The sequence below is a fragment of the Impatiens glandulifera genome, chromosome 5 (assembly GCF_907164915.1).
Source record: "Impatiens glandulifera chromosome 5, dImpGla2.1, whole genome shotgun sequence".
NCBI lineage: Eukaryota > Viridiplantae > Streptophyta > Magnoliopsida > Ericales > Balsaminaceae > Impatiens > Impatiens glandulifera.
Window position 1 is genome coordinate 8,026,164 of NC_061866.1, and position 10,210 is coordinate 8,036,373.

The 10,210-nt window shown below is 33.7% G+C and overlaps 1 protein-coding gene across 1 annotated transcript; it reads left to right on the top strand.

Moving 5' to 3' along the window:
• The first annotated feature begins 8,853 nt into the window (after nucleotides 1-8,853).
• On the top strand, nucleotides 8,854-9,838 carry LOC124938969 (protein LURP-one-related 15-like). The gene is made up of 4 exons (XM_047479489.1): nucleotides 8,854-9,093; nucleotides 9,236-9,319; nucleotides 9,401-9,616; nucleotides 9,692-9,838. The coding sequence occupies exons 1-4, from the start codon at nucleotides 8,854-8,856 to the stop codon at nucleotides 9,836-9,838; spliced, it is 687 nt and encodes a 228-aa protein (XP_047335445.1).
• Nucleotides 9,839-10,210: the final 372 nt, after the last annotated feature.

Sequence of the window (10,210 nt, forward strand, 5' to 3'; positions counted from 1 at the left end):
AAAATTGAATAAACCTCATTAAAAATTAATTATTTAAAAAAAAAAGTATCTGACCAACACTGGTGAAAAAGGGGTCAAAACCGAGAGTTAAAACTCTCGGTTTTGACCCTATAACTTTCGGTGAAGACACCTTACCGAAGGTTTTAGTAACCCTCGCCATCCCTCGGTATTGACACTGTCGGGACTTCCATAAAGAGAAAAACCGAAAGTTATATGAAAACTTTCGGGTTTTTCTCTTTGTGGAAAAACCGAGGGTTTTACAAGAACTTTCGGTTTTTCTCTTTTGGAAAAACCGAGGGTTTTACAAAGACCTCTCGGTTTTCCTCTTTTGTGGAAAAACTGAGGGTTTTATAAAGACCTTTCGGTTTTCCTCTTTTTACAAATAACTTTCGGTTTTTCTCTGTGGAAAAATCGAGGGTTTTGCAAAGAACTTTCGGTTTTATCCGAAGAGGAAAACCGAGAGTTATTTACAAAACTTTCGGTTTTCCTCTTCGGTTAAAACCGAAAGTTTTGTAAATAACTCTCGGTTTTCCTCTTCTTGTAAAACCGAGAGTTTTCCACTAACTCTCGGTTTTCTCCTTTTCAAGAAAACCGAAAGTTATATTAAAACTCTCGGTTTTTACCCGAAGAGGAAAACCGAAAGTTTTGTAAATAACTCTCGGTTTTCCTCTTTAGGATAAAAACCGAGGGTTTGTCATATAACTCTCGGTTTTCTCTTTGGCTTAAAACCGAGAGTTTTCTAATATCTCTCGTTTTTTCCAAAAAGAGAAAAACCGAGAGATTTCAATATTACTTTCGGTTTTTTCCCCTAAATTTTTAAAAATGTGCGGATTATTTTGCTCGCAACCAAAACCTAACCAAAACCTGTTCAGCCAAACCAATATATTAATGATAAAAGAAATGCAGCATACATTAAACGATCACATTAATTGATCGTGAACATTACAAAATTCGAAACCAAACAAATATTCCGAACAATCTGTTATAAATTTAACTACTATAATGAAAACATGTTCATAATCGAAACAACCTTAGTTTGTGGGGGGAGGAGGTGGTTGTTGCGTCATATATAATTCGATTCTCTCCATTCTCGCGTTCATCTCTGACTTCTCCCTCTCCATTTTTTCGGTAATCTCTGACTTCTCCCTCTCCATTTTTTCGGTAATCTCTAACTTCTCCCTCTCCATTCTTTCCACAATTTCTTGCTTTTCCGATTGCAATTCTTCCATTTTCTGCCTTCTTTCTTCATCTCTCTTCTCCAGTTCCTCCAGCTTGAGCTTCATTATTTGATTCTCTTCTAACAATCGCTCACTGTTTCGCTGTGAACTGTTTCCACTACGACGATCCTCACGAAAGTGTGTGGGCCGGACGCCTGATCCCATTCCGAACACTACCCCGTGTTTTTGTTGTCCGAACACCCTCTCCGTCAATTCAAAATCCGATATTCCCGGTTCGTTACTAACAACCTCTTCCATCTCAGCCTGCACAATTCAAATAAAATATCATTTCTATAATAAAAAACTAGGCATATTCAATTCACTTACAATTTTCTCTTGCACGTGTTCGTCCGGGACGGGTGTTGGGTTTTCTTGTGTCGGTTTTGGTGTACGGGTCCTCTTGAATACTTCAATTACAGACGGTGGCCGTCCCATTTCAATCGCCTGTTGAAATAAATGATTTATATAATTAATAACAATTTTTATATTAAGTTATTACAAATAATGAACTTACCAACTCGTCTTCAATTTGTGCAAACGGTCTACTTCCCGTTCGATGAGGGAATTTCAGATTCTTCCGGTTCTTCATATTGGTAGAACTGTGTCTCTGTATTTGAAATAACAAATGAAGTTAGATTAATTAATATCAACTTTTATTTGAATTATGAAACCGTACCTTAAACGTTTCTGTGAAGAAATGGTTGCGACACACAAACTCCCAATCATCTCGATTGTAGTCCGGTGGAGGATTAGCCAGTACCGCCGCCTCGTATCCGTTGTGGACGCGGATATAATTCTTGTTCAAATCCGACCGCCATCTATCCCATATCTGATTGGCGTGTCCCAACCCCGTCTTTCGAAAAGACTCAATGTCACCATTAGTCGCTTCGAACGGATCCTGAAATAAATAACAACCAAATGTTACAAATAATTATTTAATGACGTAATGTATAATCAAGTTATAAGTATTACCTTGATAGCAATCCACAGTGAATCCAATTGGTCTGCACTTAAAGCCTTCCACTTGAGAAGACGGTGTGAGACGGCTGCGGGGTCCCGGATAATCGACCCCACATGTCTAGACCACCGTGTTCTTCCCACATCTGTACCGCCTGGCCTCCCATCCTTCTGTCTAAACGTTAGAGGGATCCTCGTCCCCGCTAGCCTCTTAGACAGCGCAATATTCTTGTTCTTCCCCCGTCTCTTGCGGGCAGAAGATTCTTCAAAATTATCAAAATCTTAATTAAATATGTCAATCAATTGAAACACTAACTAATTTGTAAACGAAATACCTGTCGATGATGGGTCGGGAGTGGTCCCGTGCTCCTCCTCGTCATCCTGCTCCTCGATAGGCTCCTCAAGACCCTCGTCTTCAGCCTCATCGGTAGGCAGGTTATCAGCGAATGTGCTCTCTATATACTATGCGAAGTCATCAATATCGTCTTTAGTCTCGTATGTTCGGGGAGGCGCAGTAGCTATCGGGACCACATGAATCGGTGGTTGGTCTCTCGAAGACGATTCTCGTTGCTTTAACGACTCGGATTGGGCAAGTAGGTTTTGGTAACTCTTATCCAATTTCTTGGGTGTCTTCCTCATACTCTTCCAAGTTGTTTTAGGAGCTTCAGACATTCTTAATTCACACCATTAATAAAAATGAGTGAATACTTGAAATAAAGTAGTAATAAAAATGAATATAAAGTTAAAAACATAATTAAATCTACCTAATTAATTAATCTGAACTATATGTTTGTAAACCGCGGTTTTATTTTTGTCACAATCTTCCAACCGGGTCGGGCTGACATATCAGGGGCGTAGAATACTTGTTTTGCTTGACTCGCCAATATATATGGGTCTTGACTTTGCGTTTTCAATATTCGGTTTACATTTACACTTACGAAGCCATATTTATCCACTTTCACTCCTAGTTCCCCCGAGTGTGTATCAAACCACTTACACTTGAATAAAACAACTCGTTTGTGAGAATAGTATTGTAATTCGATTATATCCGTCAAAACTCCGTAGTACGACATAGTTTCAGATCCATTGTACCCCTCAACAACCACCCCACTATTTTGAGTTGTCAAACCTTCGTCGTGTTTTTCTGTACAGAATTTGAATCCGTTTACTTTACACCAGACATACATAGACGAGTACATACTTGGACCTTCTCCTAACATAAATCTAACTTAAATCTAAACATACATATATTCTAACATTATTTCATTCATACACATTTCAAAACCTATTTAAATTATAATTCAACATTATTTCATTCATACACATTTCAAACATAATCTAATCTAACATAATCTAACATAATCTAACATAAATCAAACATAATACCTAATCTAACATAATACCTAATCTAACATACTTCAAATCTAACATAAATCAAACATGAAACTAACCTAACCATATAATAAACCAACAAGAACTAACCTTGCACAAATAGAGCGACGAAGAAGAGCAGCGAATGTAGATCGACGAGCGGGCAGCGGGCGACTTAAATTCCTAATCCTAACCTAATAACAATAACCAACATTAATATAACCAAATATTCAAACCAATAAATCTAATCAAATCAAACTCCAATCAAACATCAATCTAGCAAAAATTAAAATTTTAACCTAAAATTCTAACCTAAACTTCAATCATATCTAACCTAAATCAAACCTCAATTAAATAACAATCAAACCAACAAACATTCAACCAAAACCTAAACTAACCAAAATCAAACATATTTTCAACCTAATCTAACATTATCTAACAAAATCATACAACCAAACTCAATATAACCTAAAATCAAATCCAACAACCAATTACAAAAATCAAATCCAATACATAATCTAAACTAATCAATCTAACAATAATATAAACCTAATGTAACAATTCAATATAACCTAAACTAACCAAAATCAACCAAATTTTCAACCCAATCAAACAAATATAACCTAAAATCAAACAAATAACCTAAAATCAAACAAATAACCTAATATCAAACAAAATACCTAACATACAAATCTAACAAAAATCTAACAAATATCTAACAATAATCTAACCTAATTGCAACAATCTAACAAAAATCTAACTTCAATCTAACCTAATTTCAAAAATCTAACAATAATCTAATCTAATCTGAAAAATCTAACAAGAATCTAAAATTAATCTAACCTAATTGCAACAATCTAACACTAATCTAACCTACTTTCAAAATAAAACCCTAAACTAACCTTGCAGGGCGGCGGCGGCGGCGACGGCAGAGATTCTTCAAGTTTCGGCGGCGGCGGCAGAGGGCGATTCTTCAACAGCTTCGGTGGTCTTCGGCAGGGCGGCGGCGCAAGATGTTCGGTGGTCTTCGTGTCTGCTTGTTCGTCGGGGAGAGAGAAGAGGGCGGCGGAGATGAGAGGAGAAGAGAGAAATGAAATCGGGAAAAAGAAGAGGAAGAGGCGCTTTTTTAATTTTAGGATGTCATTTCCGAGAGTTGTATAAAGAACTCTCGGTTTTACCGTTATTAAAACCCGAGAGTTGTGTATAAACCTCTCGGTTATACCCTTATAGAACCCGAGAGTTTTATATACAACCCTCGGTTTTATAATGTTCAAATTCCGAGATTTTTAATATAACTCTCGGTTTTTAATGTTTAAATACATTTTTAGAATTAAATTTAAATACACAAAAACGAGAGGCTTTGGTAAATCTTTCGTTTTTTATGCATATTTCCGAAAGTTATATATTTAACTTTCGGTTTTACAACATGAGAACTTGTTAAATTATTTGAATTCTCACTTTCTAATAACGTTGAACAACATTAATTTAACACATTTGATATCCTTAAAACATTTCCCAATCCATATGATCAAACATTACACAAATACATAGGATAATCAAACATAAACATTCATATACACTTCTATATATAATCAAACACATTCATAAACATTTTAACATTAAAGACAATTAAAATTTTTAAAATAAAAACACACACTTGATTATATTATTTAGTAGTCTAGATTGGAAGGTAGAAAACCAATGAATTTTACAATTTTGTGAAATGATAATTCCGAAAGTTATATAATTAACTTTCGGAAATATCCATCAAAACCGAAGGGTTTATATAAAACCCTCGTTCTTGAGAAAATGTAAAATCCGAAAGTTTATAGAAAACTTTCGGTTTTGATGGTTATTTCCGAAAGTTAATTATATAACTTTCGGAATTATCACTTGACAAAAGGTTAAATTCTTTGGTTTTTCACCTTCTAATGACCTATAACAATATTAATTTACCACATTTGATGTATTCAAAATATTGCACAATCCATTTGATCAAACATTACCTACATTCATAAGATAATCAAACATGAACATTCATATAGACTTCTCTATAATAATCAAACACAATCATAAATATGTGAACATGAAACACAATATTAATTTTTAAAATACAACACGAAATTGATTATATTAGTTAGAAGTTAAGATTAGTGGGTTAAAAACAAAATAATTGAACAAACTAGGTAGTGTTAAAACCGAAAGTTATAAAATTAACTTTTGGTTTTGATGTGTATTTGCGAAGATTTTAAATATATCTCTCGGTCTTGACCTTGTTTTTGGGAATTGTCAAAACCGAAGGTTTATTTGAAAACCTTCGGTTTTTACCCTTCCCCATACTTAGAAAAAAATCTGATTTTTTTAATGTAAGGTCAAAACCGAAGGTTTATTTGAAAACCTTCGGTTTTTACCCTTCCCCATACTTAGAAAAAATCTGATTTTTTTTAATATAAGGTCAAAACCGAAGGTTTATTTGAAAACCTTCAGTTTTTACCCTTCCCCATACTTAGAAAAAAATCTGATTTTTTTAATGTAAGGTCAAAACCGAAGGTTTATTTGAAAACCTTCGGTTTTTACCCTTCCCCATACTTAGAAAAAAATCTGATTTTTTTAATGTAAGGTCAAAACCGAAGGTTTATTTGGAAACCTTCGGTTTTTACCCTTCCCCATACTTAGAAAAAAAATCTGATTTTTTTAATGTAAGGTCAAAACCGAAGGTTTATTTGGAAACCTTCGGTTTTTACCCTTCCCCATACTTAGAAAAAAATCTGATTTTTTTAATGTAAGGTCAAAACCGAAGGTTTTCAAATAAACCTTCGGTTTTTACCCTTCCCCATACTTAGAAAAAAATCTGATTTTTTTTAATGTAAGGTCAAAACCGAAGGTTTATTTGAAAACCTTCGGTTTTTACCCTTACCCATACTTAGAAAAAAATATGATTTTTTTAATGCTAGGTCAAAACCGAAGGTTTACTTGAAAACCTTCGGTTTTAACCCTTCCCCATACTTAGAAAAAATCTGATTTTTTTAATGTAAGGTCAAAACCGAAGGTTTATTTGAAAACCTTCGGTTTTTACCCTTCCCCATACTTAGAAAAAAATCTGATTTTTTTAATGTAAGGTCAAAACCGAAGGTTTATTTGAAAACCTTCGGTTTTTAACCTTCCCCATACTTAGAAAAAAATCTGATTTTTTTAATGCTAGGTCAAAACCGAAGGTTTACTTGAAAACCTTCGGTTTTAACCCTTCCCCATACTTAGAAAAAATCTGATTTTTTTAATGTAAGGTCAAAACCGAAGGTTTATTTGAAAACCTTCGGTTTTTACCCTTCCCCATACTTAGAAAAAAATTTGATTTTTTTAATGTAAGGTCAAAACCGAAGGTTTTCAAATAAACCTTCGGTTTTAACCCTTCCCCATACTTAGAAAAAAATCTGATTTTTTTAATGTAAGGTCAAAACCGAAGGTTTATTTGAAAACCTTCGGTTTTTACCCTTCCCCATACTCAGAAAAAAAATCTGATTTTTTTAATGCTAGGTCAAAACCGAAGGTTTACTTGAAAACCTTCGGTTTTTACTCTTCCCCATACTTAGAAAAAAATCTGATTTTTTTAATGCTAGGTCAAAACCGAAGGTTTACTTGAAAACCTTCGGTTTTTACCCTTCCCCATACTTAGAAAAAAATCTGATTTTTTAATGTAAGGTCAAAACCGAAGGTTTATTTGAAAACCTTCGGTTTTTACCCTATGATTTTTTTAATGTAAGGTCAAAACCGAAGGTTTTCAAATAAACCTTCGGTTTTGGCGATGCGGTTTTTTTTTTAAAAAAAAGATTAAAAGTCAACAAAAACATAATTATTTAAAACATATTCAACCAAACCAAACAAACATAATAACAATAATTCATAAATATTAAAACATAACTGTCATAAACCCATAATAAATCCATAATAAATCCATAATAAATCTAGAAATTAATTATTAGATGGGGTGGAAGGAGGGGGTGGTTGATTCAGTCGACTCCTCAACAAGACAAGTTCCTGTTCGAGATTCTCTAATCTCTGAGACATTTCGGTCCGGTCCGCTTTGATTTCACTGAGCAAACGACCTCTTTCGGCATCCCTTAGTCGGATTTGTTCCATTTCCAGCGTCATCTTTCTGACATCTTCCTCACGTGCCGCAATTTCTGATTGTGTTATCAGATTCTGGTAACACAGATGCAGTTTCTCCGGTGTACGCCGAAGTCTCTTCCATGTCGAATCATCACCCATATCCTAAATGCATTTCAGATATATGTATATATATATATATATTCATCAAACAAAAAATTGTAAACTAACATAAATCTAGATCTACAATATATATATATACAAACTTAAGAAAAATCTAAATCTTACAATAAACAAAACAAAAAAACCAAATCAAACAAATTACCTGAAGAGAGGAGAAGAACCCGCGGCTTGGAGGAGGCAGGCGGCGGCGGAGGCGGAAGAGAGAGAAAGGAGAGAAGCGGAATGAAAAAGAGAAGGGTTAGGGTTTGTATTTATAGAGGTTGAGGCCGAAGGTTTTATAAAACTTTCGGTTTTGATATTAGTCAAAACCGAGGGTTTATTAAATAACCTTCGGAAAAAACAATTTCAAAAATTATAATTTTTTTTTAATGAGCAAAACCGAAGGTTCTTTGTAAAACTTTCGGAATTAAAAAACCAAGGGATTTCAAAACCGAAGGTTTTGACAAAAACCTTCGCAATTAACCCACATCCAACACTTAGAATTTTTTTGGGTTTTTTGGGAAGGTTAAAACCGAAAGTTCTTTGTAGAACTCTCGGTAATAATGAATAAACCCGAAGGTTTTACACCCCACTCGGAATCCATTTTTAATCCCGAAGGATTTGTTCCTCTCGGGAGTATTTAGGAGAGGTTTACAAAACCTTCGGGAAAAACCGTCGGTAAATGTCCTTTTTTTACTAGTGCAACTATACTTTGTGTGTTACAAAAATAAAAATTATAATAAAATAGTTTTAAAATAATGTAATTATTTATTTAGTATTTTCATATATATATATATATATATATATAATACAAGTTGCAGAGGTAATAAAATAAATAAATAGTTTGACCATCCAAACATTAAAGAATATAAATATATATATAGAAGGTGGGTCACCTTCTTCTATTAATTATGGTCTTCTCTAATATTTTATGACCAAGTTTAATAAGAACCGTGAAATTATAAATGTGGATTAAGAAACAAGTTCCAAAAGACCAAATACAAATAGGTCAATCTTACTTAAAACCAGACAGTGATTATTTATGGCGTCGACATCCAGCTCCGGCGAGATCTCAGTCGTGTACCCTCAATTTTGTTCACCTTACCCAATTGATATCATCATAAAACATAACCTGATCACCACCCTAAGTAGACACAAATACGCAGTCAATCGTGTTAATGGGGAGTTTTTGTTTCATGTGACAGAAAACATCGGATCCATCCATCTCGGTCGCATCTTCCTTGATCCTTCCATAAACACCTTCCTTGCTCTTTACCCAAGTGTATGTTTTTACATTAAACGGAATTTGTTTTTCCAAGTAATAGATATAAGTAGTTATTAAATTTGAATTATAACAAAACATTATTAATATCTCCATAAAATAGAATCTCGTCATTGGCGTTAATGAGGCAATCTTGTTTTAGGTGACAGGGAACTTCTTCGGCTTCCGTCGCCGTCTCTTCCTCCCTTATCCCGCCGGAAACACCATCCTCACTCTTCAGCAAAGTGTACGTTTTTACTTTATTATATCTTTTTCCAACCACATATCTATGTGTTGTATTTTTCAAAAAAAAAATTACATTTTTCAGGGTATGAACATGCATTCAAGATGGGAAGTTTTCAGGGGAGACAATACAGAATATAAGAATCTGTTATTTAGCGTGAAGAGGTCTTCTATGTTCCTAATAAATACTGAATATGATATTTTCATGGCTACCAATCCAAAGGAAAATGATTTTTGTGATTTCAAGATCTGTAAAAATAAGATATATGTTGGAAATACTAAAAACATCGTTATTGCTCAGGTAAGTGATTTTCTATAATATTATAAATTGATTGGATGGATTGATTTGATTTGGTTTGGTTTGATTAAATTGCAGATGCACAATCACATTGGTTTTATGAGTAACAAATACTTGGTTAATGTTTATACTGGTGTTGACTATGTCTTTATAATTGCACTAGTTGTGATTTATGAAGAGATTCAATCATGTGCAAGAAGAAATTATAATAGTTTAGTAGTGTGAATGTGATAATCTAGTTTGCAGTTTTCATTTTCTTGTGGATAAATGATTTTCGTCAATGATTGGTTTTTGATTTGTTGGTGTTGTCTATTTTTTTTTTTCTAAGCGGGTTTCACTTATGATTATGTTAATGTTGGACTATTTGTTGTATCTTGATTTGATTTTGACAGATAAATTATGTAATGATTAGTATTTCTTGTATTCATTAACTTATAATAAATTATGTAATATTTATTTTTGAGCTATTACAATTTTATATGTCTCCTTATCTCACCAGAATGTCAAGTGAAAAGAGTCACATAGACCAAAATGTAACATATGTTTTCTAGTGTTATTGTCAACACCATTGAATCATCAACTTTACTTTTCGTTCAA

What these genes read in the sequence shown, in the direction of transcription:
- LOC124938969 (XM_047479489.1), top strand. Translation starts at nt 8,854, where the DNA reads ATGGCGTCGACATCCAGCTCCGGCGAGATCTCAGTCGTGTACCCTCAA. An exon ending in TCCTTGCTCTTTACCCAAGT is followed by an intron (nt 9,094 to 9,235) that starts GTATGTTTTTAC and finishes ATCTTGTTTTAG; the next exon opens with GTGACAGGGAACTTCTTCGG. An exon ending in AAAACATCGTTATTGCTCAG is followed by an intron (nt 9,617 to 9,691) that starts GTAAGTGATTTT and finishes ATTAAATTGCAG; the next exon opens with ATGCACAATCACATTGGTTT.